General features: G+C 56.7%; 3 protein-coding genes across 9 annotated transcripts; all 3 read right to left on the bottom strand.

Moving 5' to 3' along the window:
* Window positions 1–438: 438 nt before the first annotated feature.
* On the bottom strand, window positions 439–1,813 carry TSTD1 (thiosulfate sulfurtransferase like domain containing 1). 2 transcript variants are annotated; one of them, XM_004775888.3, is made up of 4 exons: window positions 1,692–1,813; window positions 1,376–1,498; window positions 724–886; window positions 439–638 (listed from the first exon to the last, which is right to left on the bottom strand). In XM_004775888.3, exons 1-4 carry the CDS (start codon window positions 1,765–1,767, stop codon window positions 587–589), a joined length of 414 nt encoding a protein of 137 aa, XP_004775945.2. In that variant the 5' UTR covers window positions 1,768–1,813; the 3' UTR covers window positions 439–586. The 2 variants fall into 2 exon arrangements, with proteins under 2 accessions (XP_004775945.2, XP_004775946.2); XM_004775889.3 differs by lacking the exon at window positions 1,376–1,498 and having other exon boundaries at window positions 1,692–1,808.
* Window positions 1,814–2,043: 230 nt separating this feature from the next.
* USF1 (upstream transcription factor 1) lies at window positions 2,044–7,777 on the bottom strand. 2 transcript variants are annotated; one of them, XM_004775898.3, is made up of 12 exons: window positions 7,629–7,777; window positions 6,887–7,179; window positions 5,709–5,800; window positions 5,282–5,331; window positions 4,999–5,114; window positions 4,548–4,649; window positions 4,117–4,312; window positions 3,772–3,859; window positions 3,579–3,637; window positions 3,363–3,457; window positions 2,989–3,117; window positions 2,044–2,827 (listed from the first exon to the last, which is right to left on the bottom strand). In XM_004775898.3, the coding sequence occupies exons 3-12, from the start codon at window positions 5,714–5,716 to the stop codon at window positions 2,738–2,740; spliced, it is 933 nt and encodes a 310-aa protein (XP_004775955.1). In that variant the 5' UTR covers window positions 5,717–5,800; window positions 6,887–7,179; window positions 7,629–7,777; the 3' UTR covers window positions 2,044–2,737. The 2 variants fall into 2 exon arrangements, with proteins under 2 accessions (XP_004775955.1, XP_012902942.1); XM_013047488.2 differs by lacking the exons at window positions 5,709–5,800; window positions 6,887–7,179; window positions 7,629–7,777 and having other exon boundaries at window positions 5,030–5,114; window positions 5,282–5,332.
* Window positions 7,778–8,680: 903 nt separating this feature from the next.
* Window positions 8,681–24,057, bottom strand: ARHGAP30 (Rho GTPase activating protein 30). Of its 5 annotated transcripts, none has more exons than XM_004775890.3 (12): window positions 23,606–24,057; window positions 18,877–18,979; window positions 16,344–16,488; window positions 15,344–15,426; window positions 15,118–15,225; window positions 14,430–14,557; window positions 13,581–13,752; window positions 13,401–13,504; window positions 13,245–13,322; window positions 12,271–12,666; window positions 11,180–11,445; window positions 8,681–11,087 (listed from the first exon to the last, which is right to left on the bottom strand). In XM_004775890.3, the coding sequence occupies exons 1-12, from the start codon at window positions 23,700–23,702 to the stop codon at window positions 9,459–9,461; spliced, it is 3,309 nt and encodes a 1,102-aa protein (XP_004775947.1). In that variant the 5' UTR covers window positions 23,703–24,057; the 3' UTR covers window positions 8,681–9,458. The 5 variants fall into 5 exon arrangements, with proteins under 5 accessions (XP_004775947.1, XP_044942512.1, XP_044942514.1 ...); XM_045086577.1 differs by lacking the exon at window positions 23,606–24,057 and adding an exon at window positions 23,115–23,545; XM_045086579.1 differs by lacking the exon at window positions 23,606–24,057 and adding an exon at window positions 23,115–23,545 and having other exon boundaries at window positions 11,351–11,445.
* Window positions 24,058–24,101: the final 44 nt, after the last annotated feature.

Genomic DNA, 24,101 nt, shown 5'->3' with positions numbered 1-24,101 from the left:
TTTTTTTTTTTTTAATTTGTTTGCTTTTAGGTACCAAGTGATTCTGATGTGTATCCTGGGCTGAAAACAATTGTTCTAGGGGTGCCTGGGTGGCCCAGTCCAGTGACGCATCTGCCCTCAGCTCAGGTCATGATCCCGGGGTCCTGGGATCAAGCCCCGCATCAGGCCCTCTGCTCACTGGGGAGTTGCTTCTCTGTCTCTCTCTGTGCTCCTGCTCTTTCCCAAATAAATAAAATCTTTAAAACACACACACACGCGCACACACACACAGTTGTTATAGAAAGAGAATCATCATCTCAGGAAACTGCTGGCGTTGGGTGGGCATGGGGAGTACAGGGTGCGGGACAGATGAATGGAGAAGGACCAGGGGCTGAACCGAAGCCCAGATCAAGATTAGGACTATTTGGCATCCACCTGACACATTCAGTGCTTCCAGGATTTTTATTAAATTATCTTTATTTGATACGCTTGTGTGCTCAGTGCTGTAAGGAGCTGCCCATTCTAAGTCTGCCCCTTCCCCACCCTTGGTTAGGGTTTTTGGCCATGGGAGTGGGGGAGAGGGGGTCATCAGTAAGCCATCTTCCACCTAATCTTCTTTCTGGGACCATTCTCTATAGGCTCCTGCGTAGTTTCGAGCGCTGTGGAAACAAAGTGGGTGAGGAAGGACTGGTCTAGGAGGCCGTCCCCAGTCCCTGTCCAGCTAGCACCGAGCCTTCCCCCTACCCTGTGTATCCAAGGCCTTGGGCCAGCTGCGTGGCCTGCAAGCCCCGCCTGCCCATCTGACAGAAGAAAATGAGGTTCTCCTCTTCCAGCTTCGGCTTCTCGGCGGAATACAAAGCCTGGAAAGCAGCGGGCTCCATCTGCAGGGCACTTTCCAGCTCAGATACTGGGAGGAGTAGAGGGGAGAGAAAGGAGAGCCGGCAGTGGGCGATATCAGGTTCAGACCCGGCCTGGAAGGACTGGGTCCTGCGGCCCCAGCAAATCTTCAGAAGGCCCTAGGAGGCCCACGCCCACTCCCACTCCCCTCCAACCTCCAGGACCAGACAGGCCCACCTGCGCGGGAAGGCAGCCAAAGAGCTGAACGGGAGCCCCCTCCCCAGCAGCGAGAAGCGGCGGGCGGGTACCCAGCCTTGGGGAGGTCAAGGTAGAAAAGCGGGTCCGCCCCTTCCTCGCCGCCTGTTACCCGCTCAAACTGGAAGAGCCAGTTCCGCTGCCAGGATTCGCCTCCCACCAGCCCTTCTCCAGGAAGCTGGGGTAGGGGGTCTTGAGAGGAATAAAGGCCCCCCCGGGACCGTGCATTCGCCCACGCGGCCCTAGGAGCCCCCTCCTGGACGGCCTCTAGGCCACCCGCGCGGGCGTCCCCTCTGTCCCATACCCGGGATGTTGAGCGCCCCCGGGATGGTCCCCGCTGCCGCCTCCTCCCGAGATCTCACATCGATGAGCCGGGCCCGGCCCGAGGCCAGGAGCGAACGCAGTTCAGGGAGCGAGACCGTGGGCGCTGAGGAAGGAGGCACGAGAGCCCTGAGCGGGGCGGGCTGCCCGGAACGGCCGCGCGGCGCCCCTCCATCGGGCGGCGCCCCAGCCCGGGGACGCGGGCGTGCGGGCCCCGGAGCCGCGCCCCGCCGCTGCACCTCCTCCCGCGGGTCCGCAGGTAGGTCGGGACGAGGTCCCAGGTTTGTCCCCGCAGGTACCTCCGGCCATGGTGCGCACCGCCACGGCGAGCCACAGGAATGCGGCGCCGGGCCGCCCCCTCGGTGCCCGCAGCATCTTCCCCGCCCTCCCGGAGCCGGGACCGGAACCGGAAGTGGAGGCCCCGCCCCCGCCGCACCTGTTCGCGGATACCAGCCGGCCGGGGACCGTTCTGCGATTGCCCCGCGCGGGCGGGGGTAACCATAGGCTGGTCCGGCCCAGGCACAGGCAGTCAGGGTAAGGACCACAGGAGCCAACACCCCACCCTAACCTCGGCCCAACCCTTACAGGGCAAAACGCAACGCGCCTCCCGCGCGCCCGCCCCGGGACCCACAAAAGGACGAAAACCAGGGATGACAGTGGCTCTGAACGTTTTATCTTAAAAAAAAAAAAAAAAAAGAAGAAAAAAGAAAGGAAAGAAAGAAAAAGAAAATGAAAATCCATCCCCACGAGGGGAAGGCCCCACGCGGGCCCCGGTCTGTTGTTCTCCCTGGCTCTGGAGACTTCTGCACAGGCCTCGGCTGCTTGCCCGCCGATCATCTCTTCCTGGGGCAACAGCCGCTGCTAAGCAGCCTGTTCCCCACTTCTGGCTAAAGCCTAATCCCCAGAGTCCTCAAGTGCACAGCTGAGCTCCGGGGGAAGTGGAAGCGCCCGAGTCCTGGGGCAAGCCAGAGCATCGCTTGTGGTCAAAGACCCATTGCCGGCACTGTCAGCAGGCACAGGGCGAGCCCCCACGTCCTGTGTGTCCGGTATCCAGCGCGGGGACAGCACATGCATCTGCGGGAGCACAAGGGCCCCGGGGGTTGGGTGGGGGGCTGTGTGGCGGGCGGGGCCAGGCTGTCAGTGCGCCCCCAAGTGTGTGTTTCACACTGGCAGGCAGCTCTGTCTGGGGCCTGGGTTCAAAGCCATGCCGTCTCAACTCCCCCGGAGCCCCCTCCAGAAGCGGGCAGTGAAGGAAAGGGGCAGGGGGTTATTAGCCTGTTGCTCCTGGGCTAGGTGCAGTTCTCGGAAAGGGGTGGCGGGACCCAAACCCCCCAAGTCCCCACAGTTAATTGCTGTCATTCTTGATGACGACCTCGACTCCGTGGTGCCGCAGCTGAGCTCGGAGCAGCAGGTTCTTGTTTTTCAGATCTTCCACCTGACATGGAAAAGGGGGCCACGGAGAGAGTGAGGAGAAAAACTGGCCCAGCCAAACCCCCGACCAGATTCAGACCCCCACTGGTGATGGGGAAAAAGATGACACCTGAGGCAGGTGTCCCACAGCAGCTCGCTGGCCATGGACTTGGGGAGGGGTCTGACCTGCTGTCGGAGCACGTCGTTGTCCAGCTGCAGCTGGTCAAGCCCCTGCAGTTCTTCTGACAACCGGTGGTTACTCTGTCGAAGCTCCTGGATGTAATCACAGGCTTTGGACAGAATTCCACCTTTACTCTGCAAGAAAAGGCAAGGGAAATGAGGATTAAAATAGGTGCTACCTGGTTCGCCTTCCCGTGGCGCACTCACACTCTGAACCTCATCTTCCCCTAAGGACAGCGGCAGAACGTTTCACAAGGATACAGGAACCTTGGAGAAAGGTCAGCAGGAATTCCTGCCATGTGCCCTCGCTACCATGTCTGGAAACACCACCAGGAGACAAAAGCCAGGCATCCTGCCCACTACCAGGGTCCTTCCATGACCTGGCCAGACTTGGTGCTCTCCATGGAGCAGTCCGGGACGATCTTGGACAGCTGCACTATCCAGTTGTTAATCTTGTCTCGGCGGCGGCGTTCAACTAGGGGGCAAAGGGGAGGACAAGGTGACTCGGTGAGAACTCACCACAGGCCTCGTCGAGCTACCGGAGCCCTCCTGCTCAGACACCGCGGCTGTCCCCAACCCCACCAACTAGTCCCCACCTTCATTGTGCTGAGCCCTGCGTTTCTCATCCCGAGTTGTCCTGGGAGCTTCTGACTTCCTGATGACAAACCCAGGGTGGCCAGAGTGAGGAAAGGACAAAAAATAAGATTAGAGGTTAGGGTCAGGAATGACACAGGAGTTGGTAGGGATCGAGACCACCACGGCAACGGAGAAGGAGCGGGGGCTACTCACGGGGAATAAGGGTGAGTCCTGGGGGCAATGGAGCGCTGGCTTCCTCCCTGCAACACTTCTTGGGGTGACATCATCACAAAGAATTGGCCTGTGAAGGTGGAGGGTAGGCTGTCAGGACGTGGGACTTAGGAACCGCATCACGCTCTGAGGCCAAGGTCCTAGGATCCTCCTCTGGAGGGATTCTCCTCTGGAGGGATCCTTCCTCCTAGGATCCTTCTGGATCCTCCTGCTGGAAGGGCAGCCCCAGACTCACTGCCTGCCCAGGTCTCGGTGAGCATTAAGGGGCCCCAGGAAAGGCCCACCCCTGATTCTAGCCCCTCCGGTCCGCAACCCCACGCAGCTCACCGGTGCCGGGAGGGGTTGCCTGCCCCAGCAGGGCCTCCGAGCCTTGGGTAGTAACAACAGCTGCTGTACTCCCCGATGTGGTACCCCCTGCCCCATCCCCCACTGCAGTGCTGGGGAAATAAGTATAGTGAGTCTCGGCGGCTGTCCCCTCTGTGTCAACAGCATCGTCACTGGTGAATGCACCCTGGATCACCGCCTGCGGAGGGGAACAACAGAACAGAGTCCAGTGTCTGTCAGGTGCTTCCCACTGAGCTACCCCGAAGCTTCTATCCCTGGGGGGAAGGAGGGAGAAACGTCCAGAAAGGGAAAACCTGGTGCCTTGGGACAACGCAACCCCACCTCGCCACCTCCAGCCCCGCCCCGATCTCACAGGTTTGGCTTCACCTTCCCCTTCGGAGCTCCAGGCCCCTCACCAGCCCAGGCCCCCATACCTGGGTCATGGACTGAGTGGCAGGATAGCCACTGATGGCGCCAGTCCCTTCAGTCTGGCCATCCAGCTGCCCCTCAGACACCTGGATCACCCTGTACATCACCTAGAAGCAGGAGGACATCGGAAAGTGGGGAGAGAGAATACAGGAGTCAATGCTGGGGACCCCAGGCTTCTTATAAAGCTTCTCTAGGACAGAGCCCCGAAATAAGAGTGCTTCAGGGACAAAGCTTCAGCCATTCCCTCTTCCGTCCCCAGAGGTTTTGGCCAAGCCTCCACCCCACTCGGATCTACTCCAAACCTCCTCCCCCTAGCCCCTCCCCCCCACCCCGCAGGCATCCCCGTGGTCACCGCCTCCTCCAAGCCAGGTCTCCCCCCCCCCCACACAGGCTCACTACCTCCCTCAACCCCAACCCCCCCGGTAACACCTGCAGGCAGCTGGCCCCCTCCCTTACCTGGCCCCCATTCTCAGTTCGGAAGACGTACTTGACGTTGGGGTCAGGGAAGGTGGCAGCTGACTGGATGCTGGCAATAGCCACGCTGGTGGGGTCCTCCCCAGTTGCCACTGCACCTGAGTTAGACGAGCGAGGAAGAAGCCTGCCCTGCGACTTACTGCCTCTCTCCCCCTTCCCAGCTGCAGGTCACTCAGAAGGACCAGGGTGCATGGCAGATGCGCCCATGGGGGATGGGGAGAGGCCAAGCTGGGCTCCTGGGCTCAGGTCTGTTTCGACCACTCACCCTCCTGAATCTGCACTGTCCCCTCTTCCGCTTCAGCTGTTTTCTGCTGCCTGTTTGTGACGGGACAAAGGAAAGAAGGAGGGAAGAAGGGAAGAAAAAGTTCACTGACCCAGTAACATACGGCTTCCAGACTCGATGGCATTCCCAACTGACGCTGGGTTAGGTTAGAATAACAACAGCTGGTATTTACTGAGTGTTTACTGTGGGCACAGCACTGAGCTAAGCACTTAACACACGTTATTATTCAGCACTCAGAACAGCACAGTGGGGCAAGCAGCGCATTCTGTGGATGAGACACCAGACCACGCAGCTGGTCAGCGACGGGGCTGAGATCAGAATCTAGGTCTGCCCGACTCCAGGGCCAGCGCTCTTAGCCGTTCTGCATCCTCCCGGCCTCCCGTCTCCCGCCCGCCGCTTCTTCACTCACCCCTTCATCTCTCTGTAAGGCGGCACATCCGAGGAGCCGGGCCTTCTTTGGAGTCTTCGAATCTCCTGCCTCACAGGCCTGAGTGCTAAGTCCTGACAGAAATCAGGGAGTTTGCAGCTAAGTCCAGGAAACTGAATAGTCTCTGTTTCAAGAAGTGGGGCTCCAGGAAGACTCAGCCAAGAACATAATGCAATCAATCTACAGAGGACAGTCGGTTTTCTCCATTCTGATGCTGAGAAGTGGGCTTGGGTGGTTGAAAAAGCAGCCCTACAGTGTTTCTCAGCCCTCCATTATCGCTTCAAGTCACAGTCTTTATACTTAAAGACGGAGGAACAACATATTTCTGGGGGGACCATGACTAAAGTTAGCACGATATGCCATGTTTAGACCACCACTATCAAAAACCAGGGCCACTGGACACTGGGGCTTCTTCCAGTTTCTGAGCCACATACAGGACCCAAAAATTTCTGTTCTCACACCTAGGAAGGGGAAACCTCCCTGAACCATAAAGAACATAGTTGGCCCCCTTGGGCCTCATTCTACTTGGCCCCTTGGGCTCCTGCTTTGGAGTGTCTGGATTTATGTCATTTGTTAGATACCCTCAAGTCCAAGTGTGTCATTTGCAAGCCCCTTCTGTTTCCTTCACCAAGCCTTCCCCTAGAACAACATGCTAAAATGTTGCCATGACAAGTCCAAGTCAACTGAACCTCAGCAAGAAGGGAAAAAACTCCAGGTTCAAGGTTCGGAAGGAGAGACAATGGAAAAGGAACTCATTTGCACGGTGCCCGCCTTAGGACCCTGACACCCAGCCAAGAGGACAGGAAAAACAATGAGCTGAGACTGATGCCTCCAGAGAGATACAGCTACCCTGTACAAAGGAACACATTTATCCCCGCACGAACGGTAAGATTTTGGTGTAGTCTGCACCCAGAAGGTCCCCGAAACCTTTCCTATCTAGGGAAAAATCTTCAGCGGATGGGCCCTGGAAAGTCCACATCGAAGGAAAGCGTTGACCAAAACAAACAAACAAACAAACAAAAAAAACCAAAACCCAGAAAACAAAAACAAAAAAGGAAAAAAGAAAAAGAACTGAAAGTGAAACTGTCCGGAGGAAGTCACGCTGCCAGAAGATCCCAGTCCCGAAGGGGAAGCAGCGCCAGCGCTGCGGGACCACCTACCTGTCCATCCTCCAACCGCCGGAGGCAGCGGCCCCCCGAGGCTTCTGCGCTGACCGCGGGAGGAGGCGAGGGGAGAGACGGCCGGGCACCGGAGGCGTCTCTACCGCCCACAGCTGTCAGCCGGGGGCGGCCTCGGAGGACGCCCAGCAGCCGGGTCAGGCCGCTTATTCCAATCTTAGCTGGACATCCGGAAGCATTTCCTGGGCGTTAGGGGATGCGACACGGAAACGCGGCCGGGCAGTCGTGGCGTGCGCGCTCGGGCCGGGAGGGCCCGGCGAGAGCCCCTGCTAAGTCTGGACACAAAGGGGGAACCACCAAGTCCCCAAGAAGCCCGGCGCCCCGACCGTGCCCGCGCGGGCGGCGTCTCCCCGCAGGGCCCGCGGCCGGCAGGCGCGAGCCCGCGAGCCCGCGAGCCCGGGAGCCCGGGCGGCCGCCGCGCTCGCCCCGCGACCCCGCGCTGCGCTCGGCGGCCAGGAACGGGCGCGGGGCTCGGCGGGCTCGCGGTCCCGGCCGGCGGCTGGCAGCGCAGGAGGGCGGGGACGCGCGCGCTCGGGGGCGGGGAGAGCGCTCGGCCCACAAAGGGGGGCGGGCGAGCGAGGAGCGGGCACGGCCCCCTCCCTCAAAACAAAGGCTTCCTCCCCGGGAGGCCCGCCGCCTGAAAACGAGAGCGGAGTCAAGGTTGCCCTGCCTACGGGCCCACCCGGCCTCCGGACCCCCGACTCGCGGCCGGGCCCGAACTCACCGGCCGAGGCCGCCGAGGCCGCGGATCTCCCCTGACCGAGCTCTGCCTCTCCCGGACTCGGCGAGCTCTCCATGGACAGCTGCTCATGCGCACTCCCGGCCTGCGGCCATGTTGGTGAGGGGCGGAAGTATCTCTCTGGACCCGCCCAGCCTCCTCAGCCTCTGAGCTGCCCCACTTCCGGTCCTTCCCTCCTGATGGGGCGGAAAGATGCCTATGGGTGGGGATGTCGCCGGGGAGGAGAAGAAGGAACTTCCTGGGATCCCCCGAGAGGGACATTGAAGACTTCGTCGCTTTCGGCAAGAAAGACAGACGACTAATGTGTGCTAGCCTCTTCCTACCGAACAGGGCGTTTTTACTGGTAGAAGGGAGCGAGGCTGGCTCCGATGGAGGGAAGGACGTCGGACGGAGGCGCCATCTTTAACAAGGGCTGCTTGGGAGGCCATCTTGGACCAGGACCCTGATTTGGCGTCCACTGGCGAGGAGGACGGTTCTGCGTAGGCTCTTTTGTACTAGCGTCTGCAGCTACTACCCAAAGACGCCCAGAGCTTCCAGTTTTTGCGAGGCTTTCCGCTGCTGTGAGAAGGACCTTGATTCCCAGTCTTCTCGGTTGAGACTTAGCCGTGGAGGCACCGGAGACCCGGAGTGTGCTGTGATGACAAGAGTTTAGCCTCTGGAGCCAGACGCGCTCGGATCTGCAACCTGCTTGATCAGCCTCCCTAACTGACCTCACTGTACAGGTCTCCTCTCCGGAAAATGGAGATCCCGGTACCAACCTTGCGAATTGTCACGTGGAGTAACTAAAACCAAGGGCACAGATTGTTTGCTTGTAGAGTACGCAGCCTGTGCTGATAGAGAGCGAGCATTATGTAAATACCAGTTTCTCTTCCTCGTTTCCTGGCCACCGTGAACCTAGCTCTAGTTTCTAGCCGCAGGTCTCCGTGACAACGACAGAGGAAGAGCACCCAGACAACTGCGAAAGGACGTTTTGCCAAATGTGAAAATGCGATCCCTATCACCTAAGACTCTATTAAGCATAATGAGACTCCACACTGTTTACATATAAAAGTATAACTTTTATTCTGAGACATTGCTTCTAACTAGAACAGAATCTGCAGCCCCAGCCTGTCTGGAGAAGCAGTCCCATGGCCTGAGTTATGCCGCTCCCCTTCCCCGAAATAGGAGGAAGTTATTCCGAAGGAAAAATGAGAAGCCAGGGAGATCCGTACAAGACCTCTCTTCCTAAAGGGGACTGGAGGCAGACAGTAGGGATGCTGGAAAGGGGGCCAGTCCGGCATTTGAGGCCCGAGGTCTTCAACGAGCCCCTTGACGTGGTCCTCCTAATCTAGAGCTAGGAGGGTCTGGAGGAATCCAAGAGTAGAGTCAGGATGGGCAGTTCAGAAGTGTTTGTGTGTGACAGGCTCTGATGTGGCCCTTTCCTCCCCTCCTCCACCCTGGACTTGCATGAAGGGAAGTGCACAGCCTCAGAGGAGGGCAGGCACTTTGCAGAGTTCCCTCTTCATTCTTCATGTTGAGAAACCTCTTAAGTATTCCGCCTACTCTTTGTTTCCTTTGACCAAGGCCCCAGTCCCTGGTAACAGGGTTTTGGTGACTTTCTTGGGAATATTCTAAGGGATAAGTGCTTTGTGTCTGAAACAAACTCAGGTAAACCAACTGAGGCAATGCTTCCCACAGTCAAGAAGAGAAGCTGGAGGGTCAAAGCCTATGGTGTTGGGCACTACAGCTGCTCAGGCTGCAGAAGAGACAGCTAGTTTGGGATCCTCGAGATTGGAGACCACCTACTACCCTCTTTGCCCAGTGCTATGGTCCTTCTCACAGTTCCTCACCTCTCCCAGGGGTAGCCTGTGTTTCAAATGCATATGATCGGCGCTGTGGGGACAGAAGAGGGTCAGGGGGCTGGTGTTCCCTGGGGGGCAGACTATGCCGACTCCGGTGTCCAGACCCTTCTGTGTCTTCGGGTGGGAGCTCCAGGCAGCTAAGTGGCCGAGGAGAATAGGCAGGGATCATACTACAGGGGGAGGTTCTGGGGATGAGGCTATAGTCCCCACCCCCAGTACAGGTCTGGGTCCGCCGAACTCCCTGAGCCTCAGTCCTCTGACGATCCCGGGCCAGGGCCACAGCAGCATCAAAAGAAAGACTGCCTCCATTCCTCCAAGAGGAACGGGAGGCTCTGGACCCCCAAGCCCTTTCCCCAGGAGTCCCATCGAGCCGACCAGGCCTTGGGCATGGGTTTGCAGGTGCCACATGGATCTTGCTACACATTGCACTAGGCATCTTGGCAAATTGTGGTTTGGGGGGCACCACGGGCACAGAGCGGATCTGTTGGACCTGAACCAGGGAGGAAGCCAGGCGCATGCCCACACCGCTAGGTGAGCCAAGAGGACAGGGGCACAGATTGCAGCCCTCTGGACTGGGCTGCCCCTCAGGCTCCATCTCCTCTAGCTGGGGTGGCTGTGGGGTTGCCTCAGAGGACTGGGAATTGCCCCCTTTGGCACTGTCAGTCTCCAGGGACTCTGCGTGTGACCCTTCAGGAGGGGAGTCCTTTCCTAAATGGTCACCTCCAGCCCTCTGGTCTCCCTCAGACTCTCCATCCCCACTCTCCCTGTCCATGCTGACCTCTCCTCCTCCTCCTCCAGCTGCTGCTTCTGGGCTTCTGCGATCTTCACCGTCTCCTCGGTCTTCTCTTACCTCTTGGTCCTTCTGCCCCTCCTGCCCTTTAACCTCATCCTCTCTGGCTTCTTCTGCCTCTTGTTTGTGTACAACTTCCCAGCTCTCCTCAGCAACTTGGTTTTCCTGGACCCCACACTCTGGGTCGCTTCTGGCTCGTACCTGGCCTTCCTGGCCTTCCTGAGCCTCTTCCTCTCTCTCAGTCTTCCTTTCCGTCTCATTGCCTTTGCTCAGCTCTCCTTCTGTTCCCTCCACATCCTGAGCTTCCTTCATACTCTCATTCTCCTGCTGGCTTTTAGACTCCTCTCCCTTGGCCTCTGTCTCTTTCCCACTCCCTTCTCTCAAACTGACCATCATCTCTTGGCTTTCCGCAGCCTTCCCTCCTTCCTCGCCGGTCTCTCCATCGTCCCCCTCGCTCTCCGGACTCCCCTCAGCCTCCTCCCTGAGGGCCCATGTGTTCTCAGGGTCAGCCTCCTTGGCCTCCCCTCCTTTGCAGCATGCATCTTCTCCCTCGGCCTGCCCTGGAGCCTCCTGTCTCCCACACCCTGCTGTCTCTTCCTCCGGACTTCTGGAACCCTGCCAGGTTGGGGGTTTGGGCATCAGAAGGGGACTTAGGTCATCATAGGCACTCAGGAAGACTTCCTCCCCACTTTCCTCTTCTCCTTCGGGCCTGGGGGCAGCAGAGTCCGGCGAACAGCAGCTGGGGGCCAAGACAAACTGCGCCTCATCCAGGGACAGGTCATCTAGGGGTGGCTCCACGGAGAACTCCTCCACCTGCAGACATAGCACTGGAGCTCAGGACCAGGTGGCCCTGTCCACCCTCTGGCTTCCTCACCACCCTCAAACCCAGCACAGCTCCTCCTTACCTGAGGCCCAACTCGCAAGAGCTCCTCCAGGTAGCCCATCCCAGGGTCGTCCTCCCCAGGGGAGAAGGCTGCTCCTGCTGCTCCTGCCTGGGCCACCTCCCCGTCCTCCACCCCCACCCACTCAGGCTCTGAGCTGCTTGAGTCCTCTAGGAAGGAGAAGGAATCCTGCACCTCCTGGGACAGGCAGTCCTCCAGGGCAGGGGCCATGTCCTCTGGGCCACTGTCAGCCAGGGGACCTGTGGCCGAACTTGCCTCCAACTTCTCATCTGTTGGAAGGAAAACGTGTCAGGAACACAAAGGTCAAGACCAGCCTTGACCCTTTCCAATGCAGATCTTCCTATCATTACTGCCATTTCAGGCCCAACCTCCCAGCCTAGGTACTCCATGTGGCTGACCCTCTCAGCTCAGTATCCCTGACTCCTGGCTTATAGCTGCCTTGCTGAGCTCCTACCAGGTGCCAGGCACCACGCTGTACCTTTCACAACACCTTATCTAATTTCACCCCCACAAAACAGCTCTATAATGTAGGATGTTTATCATTATTTTAAATATGAGGAAAATAAGACTCAGATTTGTCCAAGATCCTAGCTCGGTCACCTCCAACTGAAATGTATAACAAATAGCTTAACCTAGGTCCCCTGTCCTACTGCAAGCAACAATAACTGTGTCACAAGATTAGGAGAGAATGAAATAAGCTGATGCTTGCAAAGTCCTAATCATGGCACCCAGCACATAGTAAGCCTTCAGTAAATGTTAGCTGTTAGTATTAATACCATTATTATTATAACATCATCTATTGTATATCCTCACCTTGTACTTAGTGATCCCTACTGTATATATCTGACACAGACTCCCATTCTTGGGTATATCAGTGACCTGAAGGATGCCAGAGATCCCCTCTCCATGAACCACAGAACCTGGTGATATTACCAGATCCCTCCAACCCGGTATCCAGGAAGGCAGCTGAAGGTGACCATCCAAAGCCCGGGACCCGAGGCCTCTGCCATCCCCAGGACAGATCCCTGGCACCAGAGCTTCAGCTTAGGGTTCTAGCCCCTTCTCCCAGTTCTGAGAGATCCCTGAGTCCTCACCTGGGGGGCCAGGGCCAGGGCCAGGCCCAGGGCCAGAGGCAGGGCTTGGCCGGGGCTGTAGGGCGGGGCACTCAAGGCCACGGGTGAGTCTGGCCAAGGAGACGTTAGAGATGATATTTGGGGGCACGTTGAGGATGGAGGTGATGTGTAGTGGGAGGTTGACATTGTAGGGGTCTGAGATGTGCACCCCAACACAGCGCTCTGCACGGCTACAGCCCCCAGCACGGATTGCTGACCGCCCCGCTCGTGGCGTGCCTGGCTCAGAATTCGTGCCGCCCAGGGCCTCTGCCTCAGGCTCCTGTTCACCTTCTGCTGCCTCTGCAGAATCATTCTCCAAGCTATCCGGCAGCAGTGGGCTTGGCCGGGGACTGCCAGGTCCCACCAGCACCTCTGGCTCTGCGGAGGAGAGAGAAGAGAGTAACCTCAGCCGCAAGTGGCCCGGACACCTCGGGAAGGCTCTGGAGAATGCCCCCTGCTTTCTCAGGCCTGAGAGCCAGGACAGTTGGAAGGCACCCGGCCGAGCTTCCCTGGGCCACTCCTGCGCATGTTCCACAGCCAGCTCAGCACCTACACTTACTCAGGAACCCCCTTCCCTCCATGAAGATACACTCACTGGCCCCATCAGTGCCCCCCACCTCCACAAACACACACCACCCTGGACCTCTCTGTACACTCAGAGGCACACACCCACTGATCAGATGATAAACTCACTACTAACCCTAGCATCTGGGACTCTGGCTGGTGCATAACAGGAGCTCATTATGTATTTTTGCAAATAATGAGCACATCTGGCCACGTGTACAGACACACAAGCACACAGGAATGCACACACAATGGGCTCACCCATAATACTATTCCTTGGCTGACACATTCTCAGACAGGCTTGCACATGGGTATTCACCTGCCTACACTTGCACGTATGTATACACACACACACACACACACACACACACCAAGGGCACACCTAGACTCACCATCGCTGGCCCCAGCTGCAGCACTCAGTGAGTCCATGCTCTTGGCTGGCCGCAGAGTCCCCTTATCAGATTTGTCCTCTGCAAGACACGGATGTTTGTAGAGCCGGGGCCTCGTATGCCTTCAGCAGAGCTCCCCCTACCTCTCTTCAGACTCACCTCTGTCCTCAGCCCCCCGGGGGAGTTTACGTTTGGTCTCATGGCCAGAGCGACCCAAATTGAAGATAGATCTCCACTTCCTGACCTTCAAAGATCCCTTTCTCCTGGAGGGAATAGAGAGAACATGAGGGTTGGGCCTGGTGGTCAGTGCAGGAGAGGGGCCCAGGAAGGGGGCCTTACTTGTGCTCTGCAAGCTCAATGATAGTGTGGTAGGGCCGCATCTGTGGGGGTCCATCACCAGCCTGCAGGATGCTAGGCAGGTGGCAGGGCAGGGACCTGGGCATGAGGTCCTCGGGGCTGGCTGATGCCCGGGCCCCTGGAAGTGATCGCCATCCACTTTCCATCTCCCCACCTAGGAAAAGAAGAGGAATTGGCCGGGCAAGAACAGAGGTGAGAGAGGGCTTCAGGTATCCAGCTCCTCACAGCCCCCTCCCACTCACCAACTAACTAGCTGATTGGGGATATACTCGGAAGCCTTTGGAGGCAGATGCTCCATGTCTAGCTCCTCAAGAGGGAATCCTCAGTGGGAGGTTTGTGCGGGGAAGGGGGGTGTCTTGGTGGCTCAGTCAGTTCAGCATCTGCTTTTGGCTTGGGTCATGATCTCCAGGTTCTGGGATTGAGTCCCACATCAGGCTCTCTGCTCAGTGGGGAGCCTGCTTCTACCTCTTCCCCTGCTTGTGCTCTCTCTGTCTCTGTCTCTCAAGTGAATAAATTAAAAATAATAATAATAAAGGAATCCCAGGGATAAGGGGTAGGAGATCCCAGGACATTGGTGCGTTAGGGGTGGGAATAATCAGTCAGTAGCCCCGAGAACCCAGATGGTACTTAGCAGGAGGGGGCTGCTCAAGTACCGACCACACCATCATCTCCGTAGCGTCTTCTCCACGGGACCATAAGCAACATCCCTCTGTGACTCAGTTCCCTCACGTGCAGAACACGGAGACTGAACTAGGTGACCTCTAAGGCCCTCTGTCACCTTGACATGACTCCCCAGACAGAGTGTGGTGGCGTGGTGGGTGGCACACTGACCAGAGAGAGCGGCGCCCCCGAAGAGCTGGTCCACGTGCGTGAGGATGAACTCGACCACAATGGACTGCACACGCACCTCCATGAAGGCTGCTGTCCCGTTGAAGCCCGAGGCCTCTATGTCCTTGGACCTGTGGCAATATGGAGTTACTCCCCTGCAGTCCCGCCACACTTCCCCATCCGAATTCTCCAATAATAGCCTACCCCTTCTCCCCTGCACGCCCTTAACCTCCTCCCGACCTCTTGAACTACCTGCGTGATTCAAGTCTCAGTGCCACTCCCTTCGGGAAGCCCTCTCGGACACCCCCCTCAGAATTCATCTCTACTTCTTTTGCACACAGGAGTGCGCTGTTATAATAGCTCTCAGGACTTCTCAGAGTTGGCCCGGCACACAGAGATCTGCAGGCCAGTTCTCCAGGAGACTGTAAGATGTTTGCTCAACAAACATTCCACAAGGACTCTTCCTGTTCCAATCCCCGAGCTCAGTGATACAGTGTAAGAAGACACAAAGGCCTTGTGTCCAGTGGGTGAACCCCATCCCACTCGATGTACTTCGGAACCCTCCTGTTTCTCCCTGGGCCCCACGAGACCCCCGCAGCCCTCTCCAGTGCACCTGCGCAGCCACACCCATTCCTGGAGCCACCTCTGGGGGCTCAGCCTGGATCCCACCCGCTGCTCCTGCCGTGCCCACCTCAGCAGGTTGGGGGCCCACACGATGGCCAGGTTGCGGGCATGCATGTTGGTCTGAGCACTGAATGAGGCCATGTGCACCAGATGTCGCATGAGGAACTCCAGGGTCCTGCAGAAAGGAGGCATTGGGGCCAGGGGTCGGACGGAGGGATGGAGGTCGGGAGGCCGATGAGACCAGGGCTGTCTGGGCATGGTTGGGACTCCGGGAGCCGGGGATCCACACGCACCTATAGTTGGGGACAGGGAGTTCTCGAAGCACTTCTAGGATCTTGACCAAGCGCTCAGGCTCCAGCTGCACTCCCACGGCATCCTGATTGGGAGGAAGTGTTCAAGAAACAAGGAAGCACTGCCCCTGCCTACTCCTGGGAGCACTGAGCCCAACTCCCGCAAACAATGCTGCGCTGTGCCTCGCCCCATCCCCCACCCCAGATCCTTCAGAGGACACTGACATACCAGGCGGAGCTCAGAATTTGGGGCCCACAAGGCCTGCAGCTGGGTCTTGGCTATGCCACTCAGTAGCTTGGTGACCTCGAGCACCTTCCTGCCAGTCTCCCTCAGCACCCTCCTCAGAAGGCCCCGATTCAGGATCCCCTTAGCAACCCCTCCCTGTGGGTGCTCCCGGGCTATGGGGTTATTCCAAGGTGCCCAGGAAGGCAAGTGCCCACCCAGGCTAACCCGTGCGGGCTGAGTGCGGTGAGCTGCTGTTCTGGATTTCTAAATGCTATTCTGTTCGGTAAAAATGCAACTTATTTTTAAAATGTTACTGAATTCAAGAGAGCATTTCTGTCACATGTCTTCTTATTCAAAAGAGGCTCGACATACAATCTGCTCCTGGAGGGGCAGGCCTGAAAAAGGGTTGGCTTCTGAGAAGGGCTCCCATTCTCTTAAACGTAAGGACGCTGTGGTCTAGGTGATTTCCAAGGGCCCTCGGCTCTCGGCCTGGGTTCTGCCTTCCCCGAGTCCCACCCCTGTGCTGTGTGTGATCTGCAGGCTGATGGAGGAAGGGCCAAGAGAAGACAGACTCGAAGGCGCAGGTAGCAGCCCTCCCGGCCCCCCTGCACAACCCATGGAGGGACTTTGCAGGGAGGGACCTCTTCGTTCTCATGTGGTCTCAGTCATCGAGCATCACAGGACCCTGTCTGCCACTGGACGCACTCGGGAGATCAAAGCCTCCCCAGCGGTTGTCCCTCCGCCTTGGGTCCCGCCTTGCCTCGCCTCTCAACTCACCGCGAACTTGTCGTAGAGGCGGTAAGTGAGCAGGGGGTCTGGCAGCTCTCTGAAATAGGCCTTGCACAGGGACGAGACGCAGTGAATGTCTTGCAGGTAAACATCTTTGCGCAGGTCTGGCTTCCGCTCTGCCTCGAACTCCTGCCTGGGGAGGTGGAGCGTGGTCAGGAGTGGTGGGGCCAGGGCCCGTGCACGTGGGGCACAGCCGCCACGTGCACGGGCCCTGGAAGAAGGCTGTGGGACACGTGTGTAGGTGAGGCAGCGGGTGTAGATGGATAGCACACGGGGTTGGGGGGGGAGGACTAGGGACGTGGGCTGTGTGTGAACACGGAGACGTGTCAGGGATGGAACTGTGGGTGTTGCGTAGCAAGGTTGGGGTACGGAGGATTCAAGAAAAGCGGAGAGATGAATGTACATGTGTTTCTGGGTACGTGTAAAGATGGAGGCGTGTAACTCTCAGAAGGAAACATTGAGTGTAAATTTTCACGACCTTGGAAGAGGCAACAGTTTCTTAGATAAGACACCAAAAGCACAAGCAGCCCAAGAAAAAGCAGATACATTGAACAGCAAGTGACAAACTCCTGTGTGTCAGAGGACACGACGGAGAAAGCAAAGACAATCCACAGAATGGAAGAAAATCAGAGATTTGGTAAGTGTTTAATATGCGGAATATATCAGGGCACCTGGGTGTCTCAGTTGTTAAGCGTCTGCCTTTGGCTCAGGTCATGATCCAGGGGTCCTGGGACAGAGCCCCTTGTCAGGCTCCCTGCTCAGCGGGGATCTGCTTCTCCCTCTCCCTCTGCCCCACTCCCCCCGCTTCCGCTCTCTCTCGCTCACTCTTTCTCTCTCTCATAAATGAATAAAATCTTTTTTTTTAAGTGTTTTTTTATTTTTTAAAAGATTGTATTATTTACTTAAGAGAGAGAGATCACAAGTAGGCAGAGAGGCAGGCAGAGAGAGAGGAGGAAGCAGGCTCCCCACTGAGCAAGGAGCCCCATGTGGGGCTCGATCCCAGGACCCTGAGATCATGACCTGAGCTGAAGGCAGAGGCTTTAACCCACTGAGCCACCCAGGCACCCCAATGAATAAAATCTTTTTTTAAAAAATCCAGAATTTATAAAGAATTCTTACAACTCAAAGGAAACAAATAACCTAATTTAAAAATGAGCCAGGTGGGGCACTGGGGTGGCTCAGTCATTAAGCATCTGCCTTTGGCTCAGATCATGATCCCAGGGTCCTGGGATTGAGCCCCCCCATGGGGCTCCTTGCTCAGTGGGAAGCCTGCTTCTCTCTCTCCCACCTCCCCTGCTTGTGTTCCCTCTGTGTCTCTCTCTGTCAAATAAATAAAATATTTTTTAAAATAAGTAAGTGAGGGGCGCCTGGGTGGCTCAGCAGGTTAAATCTTTTGCCTTCGACTCAGGTCATGGTCCCAGGGTCCTGGGATCGAGTCCCGCATCGGGCTCTCTGCTCAGCGGGGAGCCTGCTTCCTCCTCTCTCTCTGCCTGCCTCTCTGCCTACTTGTGATCTCTGTCTGTCAAATAACTAAAATCTTTGAAAAAAAAAAAGTAAGTATGCAAATAAATTAAAAAAAAAAAAATGAGCCAGGGGTTGGAATAGAAAGTTCTCCAAAGAAGACATGAAGTATAAGTGACTCTTAATCTCACAAAACAAACTGAGGGTTGCTGGGGGGAGGGGGGTTGGGAGAAGGGGGTGGTATTATGGACATTGGGGAGGGTATGCGCTTTGGTGAGTGCTGTGAAGTGTGTAAACCTGGTGATTCACAGACCTGTACCCCTGGGGATAAAAATATATGTTTCTAAAAAATAAAAAATTAAAAAAAAAAAAAAAGAAGAAGACATGAAGTAAGTCATCTGTTCGCTACCAGAGAAGAGCCAAGAAGTGGAAACCACCCAAATATTCATCGACTGACGGACGGACAAACAAAGTATGATTCCGTCACACAAAGAGATGAAGGCCAACATCTGAGACAATCCGCATGAGCCCTAAAAACAAACTAAGGGAAAGAGCCAGACACAAAAGTTTCCAATTATACAATTCCATTTATCTGAAACGTGCAGAAAAGACACATTCGTAGAGATAGAAAGCAGACTAGTGGTTTCGAGAGGCTGAGGGAAAGGAGAAACATGGAGTGACTGCTTTTGGGTGTTTCTTTTGGGGTTGAGGAAATGTTCTGGAATTCGATAGTGGTGATTGCGGTGTGACCTTGTCATTGTAGTAAAAAAATCACTGAATTGCCCATTTTTAAAGAGTGAGTTTTATGCTATGTGAATTATAGCCCCAAATGTTTAAGCTGGGTGGTTGGACGGGGGAGCGGAGACATATGTGTCTGTGTAGACACATGCATGCCAGCCTGGCGGGAAATGGGGTGCATGGTTTCCGTCTTTCCTGAGGAGTCCGGAGCTCCTCCCTTAGACAGCACCCAGCACCCATGTTTCCTTCTACCCACTGCCCTCGCCCCTCTGGCTCCCTGGCCTCCCAGCCCATAGAGCTCTCCCCTCATTGCCTGACTCACCGGAGCTTCTGGATGTTGGAAGACACCCCCGAGAGGCGGTAGATGCCGTCCACCACTCCGTACTCCTCCACAAACTCCGCACAGCTCTTCAGCACCTGTGGCACTGGGGACACGGACGGAGCAGAGAGAGAGAAATCAGGTCTGGGAGGTCAGGGGACCTGAGAGACAGAGGGAAGGGGTTCGAGGGACTGGAAGCAGAGCTCATGAATAAAAACTTGTCAGACGGATTCTTAGAAGACATCAGCTCTCGCCTGTGCATCTCTCTGAGATCTCTCTGCCCAGGGAGTCCAGAGCCTCTGCCTAAATCCCCCCAAGGGAGGGGAAGCCCCCTGGCTCTCCAGGTTGCCCATTCCCATTAGAAAGCTCTGCCTTCGTGGAACTGAAATTTGTTGCTCTGTAATTACTACTTGGTTTCCAGAATTTTCCAAGAGGCAGCCGTCTGGTTGGAAGGGTGCTCAGAGTAGCAGGACAGGTCTCGGAAGTACACTTATTAAACACTCTGTGTATAAGATGAAGGAACATTCGTTGTCCTGACCCAAAAGGGGCAGAGCTGACGGGGACTATCGTGAAGCACCCCGTCTCAGAAGCAAGTGTGTGGGCGTCAGGTCTGTCACAGGAAAGTACACAAAATTGGGACAGGTCAGGTCAGGAGAGAAACACCTGTGTGCCAAGCGCTGTGCCTTAGATTTTCTAGTCCCCATTTTCCAGATAAGAAAACTGAGGGTCAAAGAAGTAACAAGTGCCCAGTACCACCCAGCTAGGGCCAGCATCCAAATCCAAGTGCGCAAAAAGTTGTATTCTCTCTCCCGACCTGGGCCCCCTCTGCTGTTACTAGACTGTAAGCTCCTTAAGGACAAGATCTCATTGTGACTTTTTTTTTTTTTTTTGGTCCCCTCTCTGAGTAACCAATCTGATGTCTCATGTTTTCTGACATGGTGTCTCAGACACAGGAAACTCTAACCCAGGGGTGAGCTCCCATTTTCACGAGGCCACATGTTTCTCCTTCTGAAGCCTTCCCTGCCTTAAATCATTGCTTCACCCCAGTCTCCACTGCTCACCTCACAGGTCTAGAATGAAGTATAAACTCAGCGCAGGGTGTTTAAACCCTTCACCAACCAGACCCCGCTGTTGTCCCGGTCTGAGAGCCAGTCACGCCTCCCACACACCCTCCCATCCAGACGATGGGAAAACCAGAGGAAACCCTCTCCTGTGTCAGTGTCAGAGCTGTTTCTCCTCAGCCATCTATTTTTTTTTTTTTTTTTCCTGCTGGGTTTTCTGAGTCTTACTCCTGACGATGTTTATCTCTTTACTCGAATCACTAGGAAGCTCAGAGCCGTATCCAGAAACCATGTAGCATTACATGATACGCATTTCCGGAGACCGATCTCACCTGCTCCTCTTGTTTCTCCTTCAACCCAATTCCCTCAGTCATTTTATTCCACCCTTTCATAAAATTTTGGGATTTGGATCACAACTTTACCACAGTTTTGTGTACCTCCCTGTGACAGAGCTGAATTCCATGCACCCGCTAACCGCCACACTTCCAGCCCAAGTTCTTGGTGGAATTGAGTAATTAAGTAAGATGGAAATAGAGGATGAAGGGAGAAATCCATGAGCCCATCAACCACGACTGTAAACCCTCCTTGTATGAGCCGGTGTCCACACCCTTTGTCCTCCTGCACCCCAGAGCCAGGAACTTGGGTGAGACCAGGAAGGCATGGGGGTGGAGAATTTCAGGAGGCACCCAGTCCTAGGGCTGTGCACGTGGCAACTGCGCGCACACACAACCTTGGGAGTGAGAGCATCCTTAAGAAAGAGCTGCCGGTCTCTAAATTCCAGGCCCACTCATCTCAGGATTGAGTTCAAGCTCCACACTGGGGGTAAAGACTACTAAAATAGGGGCACCTGGGTGGCTTGGTCAGTCGTTAAGCATCTGCCTTCAGCTCAGGTCATAATCCCGGGATCCTGGGATGGAGCCCCGCGTTGGGCTCCCTGCTACCTCCCTCTTCCCCTCCCCTGCTTGTGCTCCCTCTCTCACTGTGTCTCTCTCTGTCAGATAAATAAATAAAATCTTTTAAAAAAAGATTACTAAAATAAATAAACTTAGAAAGGAAAGAAAGAAAGAAAGAAAGAAAGAAAGAAAGAAAGAAAGAAAAAATTAAAAAGGCACCCAGGCACTGGTTGCAGCCCCAAGAGTGAGGGCTTTGTTAAATTTCATGCCCTGTTCCTTTCTCTTGTCCTCAGTCCTAGCGCTATAGTTCACTCCCCATCCCTCCTTCCAAGACCTGGGCCCCTTTGCCAGCCTCGCCCTACCCTCAGGTCCCCAACCCTGAATGCAGAAGCGGGGTGGACCCTTCTCCCTTGGCTGCTGCTTGACGCTCAGGTTACTAATGGCACCTCAGCTCTTTGGGCCACCATGACACTCTGTTGACGCATAGCCCAGGATCACCTAAAGCCTGGGCTCTCTCCACAGGACGGCAACCAAGCCAGATCTTCCCTCCTCGTGCCCTTGTCTGTGGATTTTGGATCTCCTGAAAAGACCCTTATAGGGGCACCTGTGTGGCTCAGTAGGCTAAGCATCTCCTGCCTTTGGCACCAGTTTTGATCTCAGGGTCCTGAGATGGAGCCTGGTGCCTGGCTCCGTGCTGGGCGGGGAGCCTCTTAATGGTCTCTCTCTCCCTCTCCCTCTCCTTCTGCCCCTCCCCCCACCTCTCTAAACAAAAAAAAAGAAAAAAGAAAAAGAAGGTATTCAAGAGCCTAAGGAATCAGAGCCGCAGAGGAAAGGAAGACAGGAAGACAGGGCCGAGGTATGGGGCCAAGGAATGGAGACGTCAGGGAATGCGGCCTGGGAAGAGGGCCCCGAGTTTAGAGACCGGCAGAATCCGAAACCTGAACAAGGCAGCCAAGAGAGAGAGTCTGGGAAAAGGAAGAACTCAGAACAGGTCGGGCTTGGAGAAGGAAATGACCACCTTCCTAGGGCCGGGAGCGGGGAGAGGGCGCTGAGACCGAGCAGATGAGCACGGGGAGAATTAAGCTAACCAGGGAGGATAAATTAAGCAGGAACACAGATCTCCACAAGTGTGGCCTTGATTCTGTGCGGACTCTTGGGTTAAAGGGAACAGCCATAGCCAGGCTGGCTCGGGCTCTGTCCTCTCACTTCCCACCTGTCTGGGGTTGGGGGGGGGGGTGATGGGGAGAGGCTGCCCCTGTTGCATAGGGTGCTGGACATCCTGCCACCCTTGAGCTCAGGTAAGGTTCTGAGGAGGGGCAGGACGGGCTTCTCTCCTCCTCCAGAGTCCTCCAGGACCAGACGTCTAAGCCTTCCAGAGAACGGGCCCCTCACCGGCCGGGAATGCAGACAGAGGCCGGAGGGGATACCGGATCCGGGGTGGGGGTCTATGTTTCAGCACTGGGCTGCCAGGGGCCACAGAGCAGTGCAGCACAGGGATGAGACCGAACTGAGAGTTTGCAGAAAGCTGGAAGAATGTCAGCCCCATTGAATCCTGTGGCCCTTGGCCAAGAGTCCTGGTTCTTAAGAGGAGTCCATGAGCCGGGCTCTGCAGGAGGGGAAGAGAAAGGCAGAGCAGGGCCTCCACAGCTGAAGCTGTGTAAGCTTCTACTCTGGGGCCCGGGGTTTCCCTTAACCTGGGCGGGTGGGGATGGGGGCCTCTGGGGGAGGAGAAAAGGGGAAGGAGGTGTTTGGGGACAAGGGGGCGGGGCTAAGGGCAGGAAATGAGCTAGGAACCACCATCACCTTCCCCTCCTCGACAGGAGCCACAGCCCAGAGCAGCAGAGAGGACAAAGAGGAAATGACAGATTGGGGTGGGGTGTTGGGGGGGGGGGGACGTGCCCTGCTCTGGGAGGAGCTCCAAGTGCCAAAAACAAGCTGGACTGGGCAGCCAGGGTCCCTGCGGTCAACTTCAAATCAAATCCAGCTCCGTTCACCAGGGGCTGCTCCATGCCAGATTGAGCCCAGGACTGCCCCTGCTCCTGCTGGCTTCCGAGCCCCTCTAGGGAACCCAGGGAGACAGTAGACAGGCCCCAAAGACAGCCCCACACCCACTCCTTTGCACCCTGTACCCCTACCCTCCAATCAGCCTCAGGCATCTCTTTTAGCCAACTAGCGGCCCCCCCCCCCACTTCAGCAGCTTCTCCCCCTGCCCTCTGCTTTGAACCTGTCCCTCCTGTGCCCAGGGAGGGCCATGGAGACTGTGGGAGGTCCCAGCCCACGCCCTCACCGGCAGCGCAGCAAGGCTGCATGAGGGTCGGAGCGCCGGAGCCCCTCAACCACGTTCCTGGACGCTCTTCTCCGACCAGGAAACCCCCGTCCTCCCGTGCGCCACCGTCAGACTCTCCTAAGAGCCCTTCTCCGGGCTCCTTCCAATTCAGGCCCAAGGATCCTCCCTTGGCCTTTCCATCACTCCTCCGCTGGCCGCGTCGTCCCCGCAGCCTCCGGCTCTGTCCCCAGCAGTGGTGCCGTCGCCTCTCTTTTGCCTGCTTCTCTCGGTCTCTCATCTCTCCATCCTCTCCGCGCCCCCCAGCCTCCCCATGCCCAGGTAGTTACACAAGGGGGCTCCCCGGCCTTCTCCGCTCAGCCACGTTTCCTGTAGCACCTGCTCCTCGGGCTCCTGGGTGCTGACTCCACACCACTGCCCCGAGCACCGGGGTGCTGCCTCTGCCCCTCGCTCCGTGCCCCCCACCCCACAGCTGCCCTGAGCCGCCTCCTTACCCTCCTGGCCCGAACGCTGCAGCTGCTCCTGCAAGTCACACCCGAACACCCTCTCCTTCGAGCTGCCCTTCTTCTTTCCCTTTTGCCGAGACTTCATGGCTGGAGCCCCCGGGGGCCCTGGCCCAGCCCCCTCTGCCCCCCCAAGACCTTTGCCCTACCAGTCCCCCATAGGATCCTAAGCCGGCCTCTGGGCTTGGCCCGGCCCCAGGGGGCAGGGCTCCAAACTGGGGAGGGTGGAGGGTGGCCTGGGCAACAGGCAGCGGCTCCTGCCTCTGCCTCTGGGGCCCCCGGCTACACGGAAGTAGCTGTGGAAGAGGAAGCTGCCAGGACCCTGAAGAAGCTGGGTCTCGTGGCCCAGGCTGGCACTCGCCCCTCTGGCCCAGCTCAGCCCTAGGGGAGCAGGAAGCTGTGCAGCTCCTCCAACCCGCTTCCTGTTAGAGCATCTTTGCAACCACAGGGCCTGGGGTGGGGGAGGCAGCTGACATTCACATCCTCA

Source organism: Mustela putorius, unplaced genomic scaffold, assembly GCF_011764305.1.
Source record: "Mustela putorius furo isolate JIRA1106 unplaced genomic scaffold, ASM1176430v1.1 tig00000997_pilon_pilon_pilon, whole genome shotgun sequence".
Classification (NCBI taxonomy): Eukaryota; Metazoa; Chordata; class Mammalia; order Carnivora; family Mustelidae; genus Mustela; species Mustela putorius.
The sequence above is the reverse complement of the archived record's forward strand: the minus strand, read 5'-3'. Positions and strand labels throughout refer to the sequence as shown.